We start from the raw sequence: 21197 nt of genomic DNA, 5'->3' as shown, positions 1-21197 counted from the left end.
AGTACTGAAATTTTATATGTAATTTTGTTGGTATTGAATATAGTCAATTCTGTTATGTCATATTGCATTTTGTGTGTGTTTTATACACATTTTTTTTTTCCTTAGTGCTACACCACTGTCTCAACAAAGGGCAAGTGATGGAGCTCAGGATAATTCTGAGGGTCCTCCAGTGCCTGGTGTACCAGCAGGAATGAGCATCCACACCTTTAAAAGAGTCACAGGAGAAACTGCACCTAAACCTGAAGATCTAGAGAAGCTTAAGGTTTCTGTTATTAGGTTTTTAAGTTCTGAGGTATTGCCACCTTCCTCAGTTGTATTGCAGTTGATTATAGGAGCAGCTGATACAAGGTTTTCTGTGGCTAATGCAGCAGATCTACAGCTTAAGAGAATAGATGGCAGCGTTGACTGGAACAGCAGTTCAGTAATTGCACCCCTCTATGTTCTTTTTCTTGGCACACTTATGCCAAAAGATAAAACTCCAGCAGATAAATTTAAAAATCCTGCAAATACAAGAATTCGACTGAAGCTTATGCCATATCTATTAAAGTCAAAAGAAGCGTGTAATTATGCCCCACTCGCTCTGAAAGTGTTCTTCGAGTGCCTTTGGGGACAAAATTCAAATACGAAGCTGAAGCAGCAGGGTGTAACATTTCTACACCACATTGCATTCAATGCTGATAAAGATAAGTTATCTCCAGTGGGAAGTGTACTGTTTGGTGGAGTTGTTAAGGTTATTGAAGAAGAAAAGTGTGATGCAAGGCTACGGTCATTAGCATATGGAGCTTTGGCAAAATTATCCGTTAAACTTCCAAACCTCCTGTTGTCGCATCCCTCGCAGCTTCATTACCTGCAGACCCTGATGAATGCACTAACACAGGAAGAAGGAGATGTCTTATTGGCTGTGCAGGAGGCTCTGTCAATGGTTGCACCTGTCTGTAAACAGCTTAATACGTCAAGCCAAGATGAACTTTGTGTCCTCTTGTCTGAGCATGTGCTGCATCATAATGCTCAGCTAAGGCGTACAGCTGTTCATTATGCAGCATCAGTATTTCCTAATGATCATGTTCCTTCGAGGTTCATTCTCATGGTGGCTACAGGAGACAGGTAAACCCCATTATAAATTCCTCAGTATGGTTTTCATTAAAAGTTTTAAGATATACTCATCCACATATGTGCTTCTTTGTGATATGTCAATAGAGATTGGGTTTCATGACTGTAATTCTTATAATTCTTACTAACCAGCCATGATGACATTCGTATAGAGTCCAGAAGACAGTTATACAAGGCAGCTAAAGAGGCCAAAGATGGAACACCATCATTCCAAGCACCACCATTCTCTGCTGTTATTAGCTATGTTCTGGAGCGTGTAGATTCACTCCCAAGAAGTAAATGGCATGATGTTGCAAATCAGCCTGTTCCGTTTTCTCTTCCAGTAATGGAACAGGTATGTTAGTACTGTATAGTAAATTGTTTCGGCCACAGTATTGTGGCTTTTTATTCTTTATTACATGATGTTCTTCATCAGTCATCTAGAAATAGTGCTGTAGTTACTAGGAACTTTACAGCATACATTTATAGAATACTGCCCTTACAACACTAAGTACACTTTCTTCTTGTACACTGCCAATGACTTATGTTTACTTTACACACTTTACATTGAATAACCACTATCAATCTTTCATCAATAAGTGTTCTTTATCTTGAAGTAACATTTGGTGTTTAGTAGAAATGCAGATTTATTCAGTAGTTAAAGCTGCTTCTAAAGAGGCTTGGAATCTTGTTTGGTTTTAGCACCTAGTTTTCAATTAATTAACATCCTAAGTGGCATATCTGTTTTATTTTAAAGTTCTCTACATTATATATTGCTGGTAGGTTTCTTGAAATATGAAATTTTATTCAGGTCTGAGTAAAAATTTTAGGGTTTAAGTTTTCCCCATGTCATAGCTCCTGTCAGTTATGACATGTAATGATCACTACTACTAGTTAGTACTGTACTGTACCATTTTTTATGCTATATAAGATGCGATTTTTTCACTCATGAAAACTAAGTTCTAAAAACACACCCTGTATCTTGTATGGCCCGTTAACTGTAGTAACAGTAGAGTGCATGTTTGATAATGAACATTAAAAGTGTTTTCCACAAGAATTCCTCCTAAAATTAAGGTGGGTCAAATGTATTGGTGTATCTTATATGATGGAAAATGTGATATTTAATCAGTGCCTCATATACTAGAGTACTGAATAGTCTTGTGTGTAAGTCAACCCGATTAATTTTTTTCACACATCTCGTGTAAATCTGTCTTGGATGTAGAAGAGCAGTAGAACAACATTTGAGAATTATAGTATTGAACTGGGGTTTGGTAGTGTTGGTATCACCATATCAAAGATGGATATTGTGCTCTGTTACTTGCTATGCCTCCCAAAAAATAGTAACCCAGTCTAATGTTTTCTTTTACCAAAGTTTAGTTTGATACTCAAATATAAAGAAACAAATCAACTTAAATTAAAACCAATCTCTTAATTGAACTGGTTTTGTGTTTGAGTCACTATATCAAAGTCATTTGCTCAGTGATTTGTTTGATATGGAAATTTTATGGACATTTATCAGTGTTCCTTGCTGTTCTTCTTAGCTTCCTCACTCTCTGCAAGGAATACCATTTTAGCTTTCTGAATACTTTTTATAATATTATTAATGCTACCAGTATAATATTAAGAGTATTTATTCAACATTTCTAATCCTTCCATCCTTCCTATGGCTTCATAAGACAAACAAAAATTGAGAGGATTGCCAATGTAACATCATGCAAAACATTTTACAAGATGCTCAAGACACAATAAAAATGAGTGAAATATCTTTCACATAAAATCTTACCACTTGTTTAAGTCTGTGAGGTGATTAACAGTGCCATATTTTTATACTGTGAAACTGTTGCTGGCCAACAAAGTATTTAGACTTCCACAAGTTTCCAGTCCAAAGAGTGGCATTAGCAGAACATAAATTTGATCACATATTCTAGTATGCAGGTCATGTGGAGTCAGTTAAATGCCCTAAAGATTGGGCAGGTATGGCCATTATTTGGTTTGCAAGTGAAATGCTGACCCCAGGGTAAAAATGTTGCCACAGTTATCAAAATATTAATAAACATTTATTTTTTTACCAAAACTGACTAATGTTGTGCCCCTTAATTAAATAAATTTTTAAAGTTTTAGACACACATGCAACATCTGGATATCTTCATTTGTAGACATTTCACCATCCAGTGCCTTTATCAATATTTTTACAAATAAAGATATCCAGATGTGCCACGTGTCTAATTTTTCATCTTGTCGGTATCGCATTCCACAAATCAGTTTTAAGCCTGAGCTAAAAAAAAAAAAACTGACTATGGTGTAATTAAATTTCTTCGTATTTTTTCATCCAGATGCTGAAATATTTAGAGCATTGCTTAGAAGTTGAAGCAGGCAATCAGAGTGGGCGTGAGGAAGGATTATTCTGGTCTGACCCACCTGCTGTAGGAAGACTGGTACACAAGATTGTAGGAGAACACCAGCAAAAAGTGACTTCAGGAGCTATAGTTAGAGGTAGGTGAGGCACATCGTAATATTATCCAATGAAAGAGGAGTATTGTAATAAGCTTTATTAGTACAGTATTTTTTTTCCACTACAATATTACCCTTCATATATTTTCTATTTCAAACTTTGTGCACAATCTCTACCCTTGCAAACACAACCTCACAATCTTACATAATCTTTCTTCTTTCAACACACTGGCCGTATCCCACTGAGGCGGGGTGGCCCAAAAGGAAAAACGAAAGTTTCTCCTTTAACATTTAGTAATATATGCAGGAGAAGGGGTTACTAGCCCCTTGCTCCTGGCATTTTAATCGCCTCTTACAACACGCATGGCTTAATGAGGAAGAATTCTGATCCACTTCCCCATGGAGATAAGAGGAAATAGACAAGAACAAGAACTAGAAAGAAAATAGAAGAAAACCCAGAGGGGTATGTATATATGTGCTTGTACATGTATGTGCAGTGTGACCTAAGTGTAAGTAGAAGTAGCAAGATGTACCTGAAATCTTGCATTAATATTATAGGTTGTAAGTTGGTAAACAGCAACCGCCTGGGAAGTATTACCGTACTTCCAAGTGAGTGTAAAATGAAAGCCTGTATTTGTTTTACATGATGGTAGGATTGCTGATGTCTTTTTTCTGTCTCATAAACATGCAAGATTTCAGGTACATCTTGCTACTTCTACTTACACTTAGGTCACACTACACGTGCATGTACACGTTTATGTATACACACTCATCTGAGTTTTCTTTGATTTTATTTTAATAGTTATTGTTCCTTTTACTTTTCCTTTCATATCCATGAGGAAGTGGAATAAGAATCTTTCCTCCGTAAGCCATGCTTATTGTAAAAGTCAATTAAAATGCCAGGAGCAGTGGGCTAGTAACCCTTTTTACTGTATAGCCTACTAAAAAGAGAAAGAAGAAAACCATCAAAGTGGGATGTTTGAATGTGCAAGCGTGGGTGTAGTGCGAATGATAAGAAAGAGATGATTGTGAATGTTATGACTGAAAAGAAGCTGGATGTCCTGGCTCTAAGTGAAACAAAGCTGAAGGGAATACGAGAGTTTCAGTGGGGAGAAATAAATGGGATTAGGTCAGGGGTTTCTAATAGAGTTAATAGCTAAGGAAGGAGTAGCAATAATGTTGAAGGATAAGTTATGGCAGGAAAAGAGGGAATGTAATGTATAAATTCAAGGATTATGTGGAGTAAAATAATTGTTGGATGTGAAAAGTGGGTTATAGTATGTCTTTATGCACCTGGAGAAGAAAGAAATGTAGAGGAGAGAGATTTTGGGAAATGTTGAGTGAGTGTGTGGGGAGTTTTGAACCAAGTGAGAGAGTATTTGTGATTGGGGATCTTAATGCTAAAGTGGGTAAAAATGTTATAGAGGGAGTAGTAGGTAAATTTGGGGTGCCAGGGGTAAATGAAAATGGGGAGCCTTTAATTGAACTATGTGTAGAAAGAGGTTTGGTAATAAGTAATGCATTTTTTTTTTTTCTCCAACAAGTTGGCCGTCTCCCACCGAAGCAGGGTGACTCAAAAAAGAAAGAAAATCCTCAAAAAGAAAATGCTTTCATCATCATTCAACACTTTCACCACACTCACACATAATCACTGTTTTTGCAGAGGTGCTCAGAATACAACAGTTTAGAAGCATATACGTATAAAGATACACAACATATCCCTCCAAACTACCAATATCCCAAACCCCTCCTTTAAAGTGCAGGCATTGTACTTCCCATTTCCAGGACTCAAGTCCGACTATATGAAAATAACCGGTTTCCCTGAATCCCTTCACTAAATATTACCCTGCTCACACTCCAACAGATCGTCAGGTCCCAAGTACCATTCGTCTCCATTCACTCCTATCTAACACGCTCACGCACGCTTGCTGGAAGTCCAAGCCCCTTGCCCACAAAACCTCCTTTACCCCCTCTCTCCAACCCTTTCGAGGACGACCCCTACCTCGCCTTCCTTCCCCCATAGATTTATATGCTTTCCATGTCATTCTACTTTGATCCATTCTCTCTAAATGACCAAACCACCTCAACAACCCCTCTTCTGCCCTCTGACTAATACTTTTATTAACTCCACACCTTTTCCTAATTTCCACACTCCAAATTTTCTGCATAATATTTACACCACACATTGCCCTTAGACAGGACATCTCCACTGCCTCCAACCGTCTCCTCGCTGCTGCATTTACCACCCAAGCTTCACACCCATATAAGAGTGTTGGTACTACTATACTTTCATACATTCCCTTCTTTGCCTCCATAGATAACATTTTTTGACTCCACATATTCCTCAATGCACCACTCACCTTTTTTCCCTCATCAATTCTATGATTAACCTCATCCTTCATAAATCCATCCGCCGACACGTCAACTCCCAAGTATCTGAAAACATTTACTTCTTCCATACTCCTCCTCCCCAATTTGATATCCAATTTTTCTTTATCTATATCATTTGATACCCTCATCACCTTACTCTTTTCTATGTTCACTTTCAACTTTCTACCTTTACACACATTCCCAAACTCATCCACTAACCTTTGCAATTTTTCTTTAGAATCTGCCATAAGCATAGTATCATCAGCAAAAAGTAACTGTGTTAATTCCCATTTTGAATTTGATTCCCCATAATTTAATCCCACCCCTCTCCCGAACACCCTAGCATTTACTTCTTTTACAACCCCATCTATAAATATATTAAACAACCATGGTGACATTACACATCCCTGTCTAAGACCTACTTTTACCGGGAAGTAGTCTCCCTCTCTTCTACACACCCTAGCCTGAGCCTCACTATCCTCATAAAAACTCTTTACAGCATTTAGTAACTTACCACCTATTCCATATACTTGCAACATATGCCACATTGCTCCCCTATCCACTCTATCATATGCCTTTTCTAAATCCATAAATGCAATAAAAACTTCCCTACCTTTATCTAAATACTGTTCACATATATGCTTCAATGTAAACACTTGATCTACACATCCCCTACCCACTCTGAAACCTCCTTGCTCATCCGCAATCCTACATTCTGTCTTACCTCTAATTCTTTCAATTATAACCCTACCATACACTTTTCCTGGTATACTCAATAAACTTATTCCTCTATAATTTTTACAATCTCTTTTGTCCCCTTTCCCTTTATATAAAGGGACTATACATGCTCTCTGCCAATATTTTATGAAAAAGAGGATAAATAGGTATACAAGATATATAGTGCATAATGAAAGTAGTTTGTTAGATTATGTATTGGTAGATAAAAGGTTGATGGGTAGGCTTCAGGATGTACATATTTATAGAGGGGCAACAGATATTTCGGATCATTATCTAGTTGTAGCTACAGTTAGAATAAGAAGTAGATGGGACAAAAGGAAAATGTTAACAGTAATAGAAAGGTGAAAGTTTATAAACTAAGTGAGGAGGAAGTTAGGGTGAGATATAAGCAACTATTGGCAGAAAGGTGGGCTAGTGTAAATATGGGTAGTGAAGGAGGGGTTGAAAAGGGATGGGATAGTTTTAAAAATGCAGTACAGTATTAGAATGTGGGGTAGAAGTTAGTGGCTGTAGGAGAGTGGGTGCAAGAGGAAAGAGGAGTGATTGGTGGAATGATGAGGTAAAGGGTGCGATAAAAATAGAAGAAGGTAGCTTATGAGAGGTTTTTAAAAAGAAGTGATATGAAAAGGGCAGAGTATATGGAGAGTAAATGAAAGGTAAAGAGAGTGATGAGATAGTGCAAAAAGAAAGCAAATGATAGAGTGGGAGAGGCACTGTCAAGAAATTTTGCTGAGAATACAAAAAAGTTTTGGAGATAAGTTAAAGCCTAGAGAACTAATGGATTTGTCAGTTAAAAACAGAGTAGGGGAGTTAGTAGATGGGGAGCTGGAGGCATTGGGTAGATGGTGGGAATATTTTGAGGAAAGGGAGGCAGTTATTTCATGCACTGGCCAGGGAGGTATAACATGTTTTAGGAGTGAAGAAGAGCAAGACGTGAGCATGGGGGAGGTGCCTGAGGCATTACATAGAATGAAAGGGGGTAAAGCAGCTGGAACTGTTGGGATCATGACAGAAATGTTAAAAGCAAGGGGAAATATAGTGTTAGAGTGGTTGCTATTTTTGTTTAATAAATGTATGAAAGAGGTGAAGGTACCTAGGTATTGCCAGAGGGCATGTATAATTCCTTTATATAAAGGGAAGGGGGAGAAAAGAGATTGTAATAATTATAGGGGAATAAGTTAAGTGGTAAAGTGTATGGTTGGGTTATTATTGAAAAAATTAGAGGTAAAACAGAGAGTAGGATTGCAGATGAGCAAGGAGGCTTTAGAATGGGTGTGGGATGTGTAGATCAGGTGTTTATATTGAAGCATATATGTGAACAATATTTAGATAAAGGTGGGGAAGTTTTCATTGCATTTATGGATTTAGGAAAAGGCATATGATAGAGTGGATAGGCATACAATGTGGCAGATGCTGCAAGTGTATGGAATAGGTGGTAAGTTGCTAATTGCTGTAAAGAGTTTTTGAGTATAGTGAGGCTTAGGTTAGGGTGTGTAGGAGAGAGGGAGGTTACTTGCTAGTAAAAGTAGGTCTTAGACAAGGGTGTGTAAGTTCACCATGGTTGTTTAACTTGTTTATAGATGGGGTTGTAAATGAAGTAAATGCTAGGGTGTTGGAGAGAGGGGTAGGATTAAATTATAGGGAATCAAGTACAAAATGGGAGTTGACACAGTTACTTTTTCCTGATGATACTGAATTTTTGGATAGCTGAACTTTTTATATTGGAGGTTAACTTTCATAATATTAACGGTGTCGTAACACTGACTTTTGGATATTACTACACTGTACCAATAATTACAAAATACTTAATAAGAGGATAGAGACATTATGGGACTACATGCTATGTACGTATTAGTATTATAAATTGTGTTCATTATAAAAGCAGTACAGGGACGTGTAACCAGACAGTGTATTCAGATTTATATGACAACAGTAAGAGTAATTATAAACGTAGTAGGTTGGTAGACAGCAACCACCCAGGGAGGTACTACTGTCCTGCCAAGTGAGTGTAAAATGAAAGCCTGTAATTGTTTTACATGATGGTAGAATTGCTGGTGTCTTTTGTCTGTCTCAAATATGCAAGATTACAGGTACGTCTTTCTACTTCTACTTACACTTAGGTCACACTACACATACATGTACAAGCATATATATACACACACCCCTCTGGGTTTTCTGCTATTTTATTTCTAGTTCTTGTTCTTGTTGTTTATTTCCTCTTATCTCCATAGGGAAGTGGAACAGAATTCTTCCTCTGTAAGTCATGCGTGTTGTAAGAGGCGACTAAAATGCCGGGAGCAAGGGGCTAGTAACCCCTTCTCCTGTATATATTACTTAATGTACAAGGAGAAACTTTCATTTCTCCTTTTGGGCCACCTCGCATTGGTGGGATATGGCCGGTGTGTTGAAAGAAAGAAGAAAGAGTAATTATGCTAGTACAGTGGACCCCGGTTAACGATTTTAATCTGTGCAAGAGGGGTAATTGTTATGCGAAATAATCGTTATGTGAATGAATTTTCCCCATAAGAAATAATGGAAATAAAATTAATCCGTGCAAGACACCCAAAAGTATGAAAAAAAAATTTTTTTACCACATGAAATGTTAATTTTAATACACACAAACTGAAAAAGGCATGCACACTTACATGACACTTACTTTTATTGAAGATCTGGTGATGATTGATGGGATGGGAGGAGGGGAGAGTGTCGAACTTATTGTTTAGAAGGGGAATCCCCTTCCATTAGGACTTGAGGTAGCAAGTCCTTTTCCGGGGTTACTTCCCTTCTTCTTTTAATGCCACTAGGACCAGCTTGAGAGTCACTGGACCTCTGTCGCACAACAAATCTGTCCATAGAGCTCTGTACCTCCCGTTCCTTTACGATTTGTCTAAAATGGGCCACAACATTGTCATTGAAATAGTCACCAGCACGGCTTGCAACAGCTGTGTCAGGGTGATTTTCATCCATAAAGGTTTGCAGTTCAACCCACTGTGCACACATTTCCTTAATTTTTGAAGTAGGCACAATGGATTCCACAACTGGCATAGGCTTCTCAGGGTTAGCCCCAAACCCTTCAAAATCTTTCTTAATTTCCATACTAATTCTCACCCTTTTTACCACAGGGTTGGCACTAGAAGCTTTCTTGGGGCCCATGGTCACTTATTTTCCAGAAACAGCACCGAAAACACTGTAATAATACGAAATATTCCGAGTGTATGCTTGGATGTTACCGCGGAGGCTGGCTGGTAAACAATGGCACGGGCGGCACATGTGAGGCTGGCTGAGGGCGCACATTGGACGCGTCTCGGACGAAAATCGGTGAGCGGGTTTTTAATCGGTATGCGCGGCAAAAATTTTGCGATTAAAGTAAGCGGTATGCGGAATAATCGCTATGTGATGCCATCGTTATGCGGGGGTCCACTGTATATAGTACATACAGTATAATACAAGGAAAGGATTACAGAAATACAGGCTATGAACTTGAAATTATACCCAGCACATTATGTTTGAAAATGCTTTTTTTTTTATACTTTCTCAGATACACAAACCCAGTACCATTACATTAATAATACAGTACTACCCATCTGGTGCATGTCTTACTCAACCTCATAAACCTAAATTTAGGGCTGTTTTGTTATTTATCTCCATAGATGCCTAATACAGTATGTATTTGTAATTTCCTTGTATTTTTCGAATAACTTGCTACCTCATCAAGAAGAGAAACTCACAGAGAAGTCCTTTATGAAGGAATGAAATAGTAGGTTTGAATGGCTGCTATTTTATTTAATTTCCATTTCAGGTCCTAATCCATTCATGAGATACATTGGCTTTGCTGAATTGGCAGCCAATGCTTGGTCTGCTGCAGCCTTGGAATCAATTTTAAGAATAGTAGCTGTTGCCCCAGAGCTGTTTTTTGCCCATTATTCCCTAAAAATGGATTGGATACGGGTAAGCTTTTTAATACTGTATTGCAAACCTAAGAAGCTCTGTATAATGTACCATGTTATGATAAACATTATATAAAAGTGTCAGTAGCCTGAGGTAAAATATAGACAGTTACATAACATAATAATTAACCCTTCAACTGTCCAAACGTAGATTAACCTTTTGCTCATGTAGCGCTCCGAATGTAGATCAGCGTTTTATTTTTCACTCCTTCAGAAGTTGGGCAATAGGCCTGAATTGCCTAGACATGAGAGAATGGGTCTTAACACTCAGTGTTCACAGTATTAAAAAAATCTGAGACCACTTAGTACCTAGTGGGAGCACCAGTTCAATTGAGTGCCAGCTAGAGCAAATAGCATGGCAAAACACCAGGGATTCACTGATGTCATGTTGCATTAACACTCCCCCTTTAAGAGGAAACTAAAATTAGGTTAGATAAATACATGAGTGTAGACAGCAACCGCCCAGGGAGGTACTACCGTCCTGCCAAGTGAGTGTAAAACGAAAGCCTGTAATTGTTTTACATGATGGTAGGATTGCTGGTGTCCTTTTTTCTGTCTCATGAACATGCAAGATTTCAGGTACGTCTTGCTACTTCTACTTACACTTAGGTCACACTACACATACATGTACAAGCACATATATACACACCCCTCTGGGTTTTCTTCTATTTTCTTTCTAGTTCTTATTCTTGTTTATTTCCTCTTATCTCCATGGGGAAGTGGAACAGAATTCTTCCTCCGTAAGCCATGCGTGTTGTAAGAGGCGACTAAAATGCCGGGAGCAAGGGCCTAGTAACCTCTTCTCCTGTATATATTACTAAATGTAAAAGGAGAAACTTTCGTTTTTCCTTTTGGGCCACCCAGCCTCGGTGGGATACGGCCGGTGTGTTGAAAGAAAGAAATACATGAGTGGGTGTGGGTGGGTGTGAGTTGGACCTGACTAGCTGGTGCTGCTAGGTCTGATGCCATGCTCCTTCCTTCAGTGGATGTGACTTGACTAGGTGGGTTATTGGTCTAAGCCAGGGGGTGACATGGACCTGACTTGCATGGGCCAGTAGGCCTGCTGCAGTGTGCCTTCTTTCTTGTGTTCCTATGTATTCGGCTGGCTGGCTGGCTTTGGCTGTCTCAGGCTGTCTTTCTGTCTATATCACTGTCTACCTGTCTATATCTCTCTCTCACATGTACACATAAGTACAGTTATTATACATAGTGTAAATTACCTAGGATAACCCAAAAATTCCAGGCAAAGTGCTATACTGTGCTTGTAAATATAAAACATAAATAACTATGATGCAATATGCATTTTTACTTGCTCAGGAATGAGGGAGCAGCTCGTAAACCAATAATTTTACGATGAGACAGAGACAAGCAGACGGAAAGGCAGACACACACAGGCAGACAGAAAGACAGATGAACAGAGCTAGACAGACATAAGCAGAGCCAGACAGACAGACAGACGTGTTTGTGTGTAACAGTGAAAGCAAATAAAGTGAGGGTTCCCTGAATGCACGTTCATCAAATGGCATGGCAAAACACCAGGGATTCACATGATGTCATGTCAGCAGGTTACTGACACTTCTCATAACATCATGCTTGAAGGTATACTCCAGCATGTCTAAAACATTGCTGGGACCTATAAATACTTTGTATATGTTTCTAGACAATAGTAAATGACCCAGGCAGGTGGAAATCTTCACCTGTCTGTGTGATTGTGACTATTTGAGTACTATTTCAGTACCTAATATTAGTGTCAGGACAAAGATTGGCTATGAAATCACAAGAACTATTATAAATTGTAATTATCAGAACATAAAAATATATAATTTAAAATAAAAAATAGAAAAAAAGGTATACATGTACAGTGGACCCCCGGTTAACGATATTTTTTCACTCCAGAAGTATGTTCAGGTGCCAGTACTGACCGAATTTGTTCCCATAAGGAATATTGTGAAGTAGATTAGTCCATTTCAGACCCCCAAACATACACGTACAAACGCACTTACATAAATACACTTACATAATTGGTCGCATTTGGAGGTGATCGTTATACGGGGGTCCACTGTATTGGCAACACTTCTGCAAGTGGCAGGAGTCAATGTTGCCATCAGGTGAGCATCCAGTGCTAACTTCATGGGCCTATATCTTGCTAAGTGCTGACCCTAGATTTTTTTTTTATAGCATGTAGAAAAATGCACTCTTCATTTAATTTTTTTTTTTTTTTTCAATCAGAGCGCTATATGAGTGACCGTAGATCTACGTTTGGACAGTTTTAAGGGTTAAAAAAAATAGTTAATAAGAGGTATTTTTTTTATTTCATCTAGGATGATTGGTTGAACTGGGTAGCCCCCAGTAAGGGGGCTACCCAGGTTTACAGATGGTTTTTAGAATACCTCTTCATGGATTTAAACTTTGTAATTTTTACACAGGTTGTTAAAATAGTTTCCTAATGAAATTTGGTAGGATTCATGTGGCTATTTAAGCAGCCCATTTCTCATCAGTTGTGAAAAGGGTATTCATAATGGCACACTGAGGTGACCACTAAGCAGAATTATAGCAAACTTGCTTTTCTTTTTCCAGTTGAAGATTATGTGCAGGGTAGTCTCTCTTGAAATTGCAGGCCCAGAAATTTGGTACCCAAGCAAATTTTTTAAAAATTTTAGCATTTTTGGTACTATTTGGGAGCTACAGCATCTCAAAAATAGTTTAAAATTATCACGTAAAATTTATTATCTGTATACGTTGGTTAAACAGGTTGGCCATCACTAATCCAGCAGTCAGTTATCCGGTTCCATCAGTAATCCAGCACTAATTTTGATTAGCATAATGTCAAATTTCTGGGGTCACCACACCAACCTGCTGCTAATGTTTGGTGGTGCTGCTTGCTGCATAAGTCATTTCAATTTCGTTTTCTCCATTTATTGTTATAACCTGCTCACTTTTACCCCTAGTCATGGTTTCAATGAATAAAAGAAATGCTTCTTGTTGTGTAAAGCACCTACACCGTACATTGTCCATAAAAGATAAGGTGGCTTTGAAGCCACTATCAGTTGCTATGAGCTCCTGAGTCTTGTGATGTGGGGAATACGCTGTATTATTATACTAATATCAACACTACTGCTTATTTACCTATCACAAATGAACTAATATGACATAATAAACAATATAAATAACATAAAATCATGGTAAATACTCCAGAATGAATAATAGTAATAATAATAATAATAATAATAAAGGATATGGGATAACAGTGCCATTGTCTCATCCCTGTCTTGGGGGCTTATATTAAGAGAAAACGTAGTGTAGTACAGGACTAACTATGATATGCACTCTTTTTCGTTCTTCTTCTTCTTCTTCTTCTGTTGGGTTTCAGGGCCACTGACAGCATACGCTGTATCGAGCCTGGCCGTCCAGTGCTAGGAGAGGGAATATCAACCAAAGTGGAAGAATGTCTTGACTAATAACTATGTATCATATGTCTATGATACGCCCTGAAGCCAGCAGGAAGGAGCAGGTACAGGCCAATATCTCCTGACGGTCCAGAGGGCGAAGCCCCTCCCCGTTGAGGAGGACAGGTCGAGTGAAAGTGTGCACCCCAAGTGTGCGCAAGGCCGCACGGAGAGTAGTCCGTGCAGAGTGATAATGTGGGCACCACAGCAGAAAGTGTTCCATCGTCTCAGGCTGTGAGGGACACCACGGGCAATACGGAGAGTCCGTCATCCGAAGGCGATATAGATGAGCCGCCAGTCGCGAGTGCCCGACTCGAAGGCGAGTCAATGCAACGTTCACCTAGCGGTTGGGATGGCGAGCCCAAGGGCAGAGGCCATTAAAAGTTCGGACAGAGCCCAACCCCGAAGAAGAGAGGGAATGTGCAAGGCCCTCTTGCCACTGATGACGGATTCCCTTCCAAACAGCCCTTGTGAAATCACTGTGGCCCAGGGCAAGAGGGGTAACAGTAGGAAGTGTGTGCGCGAGGGAGGCCGCCCGATCTGCCACTTCATTACCCCAGATTCCAACATGGGCGGGAACCCACTGAAGGGAAATGCTCCAACCTGGGCTCCGCAAGAAGCACAGGAGGAGAGATTGTGTCCGACGAACGAGGACGCGCAGTGATCATGGACGGGCAGAGCACAAAAGTGCCAGGGAAGATTGGGAATCTGAGAAGAGAACCAATGGTTGTGGGGGAATGTGATCTAGGACAAAAGCCAGAGCCTGATGAATGGCGAAGAGCTCCCCTGCCAGAACAGAATGAGCAGGGTCCAGTCGCCACGTTTGACACAGGGAGAGATTAGTGAAGAAGGCCGCAGATGATGTGGAAGGGGGGGAGGACCGTGCCGAGCCATCCATGTAGATGGAGAATGAAGAGCCGTATGTAACAGAGTGAAACTCTTCAAATAGAAATGCAGCTAACTGAGAGGGTTCCCTGTTCCTGTAGTGCCAATCCAGGTGAATGTATCGTGTCAGGTCCAGCCAGGGGGGTGCCGGAGAGGGGAGGGAGTCATCACAAGTGCAGGAAGAGTAAGGCAGGACAGGGAACGCTGGGCCCTGGCTACAAAGGAAGGCTGAGCCAAACGTGGGGGAACAGAGGCTGTCTCCCACATCTGTGAAGAGAGGCAACAGGGGTGAGTACAAGGCAGAGAGGCCATATGATGGAGTCATAAACAGTTCCTCGCTGTCCTCACCGACGAGAGAGGGACTATCCCCGACTCTGCCCCCAAGGCTGCGATAGGGGTGGAGGGGAATGCCCCCAGCATATTATGGATGGCTGAATTCTGGAGAATGTCTAAGCGATGAAGAGAGGAGGAAGAAGCCGAGCCATACACCTCACTTGCATAAGTGAGCTTGCTGCAAACCATAGCTATATAGAACTTATAGAGAAGGTCTCGATCTTCTCTATATCTTAACGTAGCGACATTAATAATGATAGGAATGCAATGAATTTCACAGACAAACATAAAAGAACCCCATAAAAAGACCCCAATGGAAATAAGTCACTTTGTCTGGCTTTTTTGGGTTACCCTAGGTTCTCTACACATTTGCTGCTATGTATAATAATCTATATAACTGTATTTGTTGTTTGTTGGACTATCTTATTGAAACTTGGGCAATGTATGATGCAAAGATGCTTCTTAATGTACACCAAAAATGAAAGAAATGGGACGATAAATAACAGAGTTCACTTCTCAGCCATTAGCCACCCCTTAGTGGTATACAGTGGGCCCCGCCTTACAAACACATCGCGTTACGTTAAATCCGCCATACGAAGCATTTGAACGCAAAAATTTTGCCACGCCTCGTGATAAAAAACTCGCCTTACGTGATTCATCCGGGACGTGTCCCATGTGTGGCCTCAGCGCCAGTGTTTACAAGCCAGCCAATGCAGTCGCATCTACGCATACATTCGGTACATTTCACATTATCCCAGTGTTTTTAGTGCTTGTAACTGCAAAATAAGTCACCATGGACCCCAAGAAAGCTTCTAATGCCATCCCTGTGGTAAAAAGGGCGAGAATTACTATGGAATTGAAAAAAGAGATTAAGGAAATGTGTGCAAAGTGGGTTGAACTGCAAACCTTTACGGGTGAAAATCACCTTCACACAGCTACTGCAAGCTGTGTTGGCAACCTGTACAATGACAATGTTATGGCCCATTTTAGGAAAGTCTTAAAGGAATGGGAGGTACAGAGCTCTATGGACAGATTTGTTGTGCGACAGAGGTCCAGTGACTCTCAAGCTCGTCCTAGTGGCATTAAAAGAAGAAGGGAAGTAACCCCGGAGAAGGACTTTCTACCTCAAGTCTTAATGGAAGGGGATTTCCCTTCTAAACAATAACTTCCACACTCTCCCCTCCTCCCATCCCATCAATCATCACCAGATCTTCAATAAAGGTAAGTGTCAAATTCAAATTCAAATTCAAACTTTATTCTCTATAAGTATTACAATGCTGAGTTTACAGAATTTGGTTATTGTGTGGTTTACATGTAGTAAAATAATAATTACAGAGTGTACCACTAGAACGCCTAGCATGGCTAGGCATTTTGGGCAGACTTATATTAAATCTTAGGTTTAAAATGTTACAAAATTATGAGATAAGTTGGTATTATGGCTAAGTGACTAAATACTAGTTGTGAGTTTAGCAATGTGAATGCTTTTGTTTTGGCACTATACATAGTTTCAGTATTGGAGTATCACAGGCCAACTTTTGACTAGTTAAGATTCATTATTTTGAGATTGAGATTGATATTTCTGTTTATGGTCAAATGGGTGAGTGAGTGTAAGTGTGAACCACCAGGTGGTATTCGTATTATTAGTTGACAGGGTGTATCAGGGAGATAAGATGTTTTCTGATGGTAGTTTTGAAGGTGATGAATGTGTCTGCAGTTTTGGAATTTTCAGGTAGGGTGTTCCAGATTTTAGGGCCTTTGACATACATTGAATTTTTGTAAAGGTTTAGTCGGACACGGGGAATGTCATAGAGATGTTTGTGTCTGGTGTTGTGCCTGTGGGTTCTGTTACAACTATCAAGAAAGCGTTTTAGGTCAAGGTTAATATTGGAAGTTTAGATCTATGAAGAGTGGGGGGGGGGTGTTGCCAGGGATGGGATTTAGTGATTATTCTTACTGTGGCTTTTTGTTGGGTTATTATTGACTTTAGGTGTGTTGCTGCAGTTGAACCCCAAGCACAGATAGCATAGGTGAGGTATGGATATATAAGTGAATGGTATAGTGTGAGAAAGGCAGTTTGCGGCACGTAGTATCGTATCTTGGAGAGGATCCCAACCATTTTGGATACTTTTTTGGTTATCTGTTGGATATGGGTGCTGAAGTTCAGGTTGTTGTCGAGGTATAGGCCTAGGAATTTGCCCTCATTATGCCTGGTAATTAGAGTGTTGTCGATCTTAATGTTAATTTGTGCATCTCCTGCTCTGCTACCAAACATAATGTAGTAGGTTTTGTCAACGTTAAGCGTAAGTTTATTGGCTGTCATCCAAGTCGATATTTTGATCAGCTCCTCATTAACAATGGTGTTGAGGGTTGCAAGATTAGGGTGAGAGATGACATAAGTCGTGTCGTCAGCAAAGAGAATGGGGTTCAGGTGTCGAGATACGTTTGGAAGATCATTGATGTATATGAGGAAGAGCAGGGGACCAAGGACACTTCGCTGCGGAACTCCAGTATCAAGTGGCTGTGTGTTACGACTTAATCTTCACCGTAACAATAGGGGCACAAATAACTCCATTTTTTTTGTTAGTTTTATTTTATTACCAATCATTTAGCTTCATTGGTATTTGGTTAGTGAATTAAAATAACCACAAGCAATTATAAATGAAACACTATACAGCAAGAAACCCGATCTTACGTTCAAATTCTCATTAACAGAGTTTGATACAATAATTTCAATTAATAATCTACTCTTTTAGAAAGGTCTAGGGTAACGAAATAGTTATCTTTCATAAATGACATGAATTACCAGACTAATGGCAAAGGCAAGACTTGGTATAAAGTTTTAGTTTAAGCTAGGAGCTTTGGGTTGAAGACCCGTACCGAGTCAGAGCTAGGAGCTGACTGACTCACTCAACTACTTCATAGTATGACTTCAACTCTGCCAGAAGGCGACGCGTGGCGTCAATTCTAGAACCACCAATTGGTCACTACAGTAGTGGTTACACATTCGTAATACCTAACCTAATAATAATATAATATAATATTATAGTTATAATAATCATGGGGAAAGATATAATATAATACAATATAATACAAAGAGAGTACTTTTGATGATTCATACTGTACCCGATAATAATATATAGTCGAACCTGCTTTATCTAGCTAGTAATAAAGTGGTTCGCGATATATTATTACAGAACTTATTTTAACCAGGCCTTTTATTTTTGTATATAATGGAGTGAAGTAGGGGCGCGTAACACCTCCCCCCTCGTGACTGACGGTCGCCATTGACTTGTACTCTCTGTGGTGGGTAGCATCTGTCATAGTAGCAGAGGTTGTAACAGACAGCAGTCCTACATCATCTCCAGCTTTCTCCACAACATAGATGGTCATAAAAGTACCGACTCATACTGTTAAAAATAAAGGTATATTAATAAAATTTCAAGGCCTAGAGAGGGCATCAGCAATGAGATTATGTTTTCCTTTTATATGGGAAATGGTAATAGAGAAGGGTTGAATTCTCAAAGCCCAACGAAGTATTCTGGCGTTCTTCGATTTCATAGAATTTATGAAGGTCAAAGGATTATGATCGGAGTACACCGATATCTGATGGGTAGAAGATCCTAAATATACATCAAAATTTTCTAGGCATACAACGAGAGCTAAGGCTTCTTTTTCTATAGTTGAATAATTAATTTGGTGTTTCTTTAACTTAGAAGAAAAATAAGAAACAGGTTGTAATAGGTCAGAATTTGGAGCCTTCTGTAACAATGCGGCTCCCAAAGCATACGCACTGGCATCTATTTGTAAGTGGAATGGTTTATTAAAATCAGGACTTAGCAATACTGGGGAAGAGGATAGTAATCTTTTTAAACGATTAAAAGCAATTTCACAGTCCTGAGTCCATGAAAACTTTGTTTTTGGACTTGTTAATTCAGTTAGGGGAAAAGCTACCTGTGCAAAATTCGGACAGAACCGACGGTAGTAACCGGCAACTCCTAAAAATCTTGATACGCTTTTCCTATCCTTAGGGGTAGGAAATTCTAAGAGGGCCTTTACTTTGGCGTTCAAAGGAGCGACTTCACCTTGTCCAATCCGAAATCCTAAGTATTTAATTTTCGTCTGGCCAAACTCACACTTGGACAAATTCACTGTAAAATTATGTTTACTTAAGGCGTCAAACAAGGCTTTAAGCTGTCTAAGGTGTTGGGGCCAACTGTCGCTGTATACGACTAAGTCGTCTAAGTAAGCTTCTACTCCGTCCAATCCGCCCGTAAGTATGTTCATAATACGCTGGAACGTAGAGGCCGCGTTACAGAAGCCGAAGGGCATAACGCAATACTTGTATAGGCCACCAGGTATCGTAAAAGCCGATATCTCTTGAGCTCTTGGTGACAACGGGACTTGGTAATACCCTCTTAACAAGTCCAATTTACTGATATACTTAGCTCTGGAGACCTTGTCTATTAAGTCGTCAATTCTGGGTATTGGAAACCCATCAGGTACTGTTACAGCATTGACTTTTCTAAAATCCGTGCACATACGGGAGGTCCCATCTGGTTTGGGGACTAGAATGCACGGGGATGCCCAAGGACTGTTACTTGGTTTTATCAACCCGTGTGAGAGTAAGAAGTTCACCTCTGCCTCTAGCTCACCTTGTTTCTTGGGACTCACTCTGTAGGGAGATTGCTTGATTGGAGTAGGTTCTCTGAGAGTAACATCGTGCACACCCAACGTACACGGTTTTGGGATGTCATTGAATAGGTGGAGATTTGCCTTAATCAGGGATTTTATTTCGTGTCCTTTGTCCACTTCCAGATTTATCAGTAGAGAATTTAAATTCTTTAAGGCTGTCGAATTGTTCAGAAGAACTGGTATTCCTATCATTTCATCCGAACTTACTGGAACCCGTTCTTGGTTCAGAGGAGTTATAGTAGAAACTGGTGAAACGATTCCTGAATAGGGTTTAAGTTGGTTAATGTGATACGTCCGTTGTGAGTTCCTCTTCTTCGGCGTCCTTACCAAGTAGTTCACGTCACTTAGGCGCTTCACGATTTCTAAAGGACCTTCAAATTTGGGCTGTAGAGCATGTCCCTGATGAAATCGTTGAACCAGAACTTGATCTTTTGGTTCAAATGAACGAAGTTTAGTTCGACGATCGTATTCCTCCTTCATCTTACTCTGTGCTTGTCGTAAGTTTTCGGCGGCCAATTCTCTAGCTAGGCTCAGGCGTTCTTTCATTAAGGTAGGAGAGCTCCTAAAAGTCGGCGTTTCTTCCCCGGTCCAAGCTTCTTTGAGAACCTGTACTGGTCCTCTAATTTGATGCCCATATATTAACTCAAATGGCGAAAACTTCAAGTTGTCTTGTTCGCTTTCTCTTAGGGCAAACAAAAGCAGTGGAATACCTTCATCCCAATCTTTGGAATACTGTAAACAATAGGACCTCATCATAATCTTCAAAGTTTGATGGAACCTTTCCACCACGCCTTGTGATTGGGGTCGATAGGCCGTCGCGTAAACCGTCTTGACCCCTAACTGAGCCAAGGCTTCACGGAAAAATTTTGAAGTAAAATTCGACCCTTGATCCGATTGAACTTCTCTTGGAAATCCAAAGTGAGAGAAGAACTTAATCAGTGCTCTCACTATTAGGCGAGCATTAATCCTCCTGAGAGGAACTGCTTCCGGGTACCTGGTGACGGTGTCCATGATGGTGAACAGGAACTGGTTGCCCTGCCGAGTCTTGGGTAGCGGGCCGACACAGTCGATCACCAGACGTGAAAAGGGTTCGCCTGTTACTTGTATAGGGTTCAACGGCGCAGGTGGTGGATTATGTGCAGGTTTGCCTACTAGTTGACACACGGAACAGCTTCTTACATACCGTTCCACTTCTTCCTTTATTTTTGGCCATGTGAAGTGCTTAGCAATTTTTCTAAAAGTCTTC

The 21197-nt window shown here is 40.0% G+C and overlaps 1 protein-coding gene across 1 annotated transcript in view; it reads left to right on the top strand.

Annotated features, from left to right (window-relative positions):
- Window positions 1-21197, top strand: part of LOC128685961 (proteasome adapter and scaffold protein ECM29) — a 136689-nt gene that overhangs the window by 15245 nt on the left and 100247 nt on the right. Inside the window, exons 6-9 of the mRNA XM_070083283.1 lie at window positions 106-1104; window positions 1243-1444; window positions 3423-3582; window positions 10448-10596. Of these exons, the coding sequence (XP_069939384.1) occupies window positions 106-1104; window positions 1243-1444; window positions 3423-3582; window positions 10448-10596 (1510 nt within the window). The remainder of the gene's footprint in view (window positions 1-105; window positions 1105-1242; window positions 1445-3422; window positions 3583-10447; window positions 10597-21197) is intronic.

Source organism: Cherax quadricarinatus, chromosome 9, assembly GCF_038502225.1.
Source record: "Cherax quadricarinatus isolate ZL_2023a chromosome 9, ASM3850222v1, whole genome shotgun sequence".
In the NCBI taxonomy this organism is placed as follows: domain Eukaryota; kingdom Metazoa; phylum Arthropoda; class Malacostraca; order Decapoda; family Parastacidae; genus Cherax; species Cherax quadricarinatus.
This window is presented reverse-complemented; position numbering and strand designations above follow the sequence as displayed.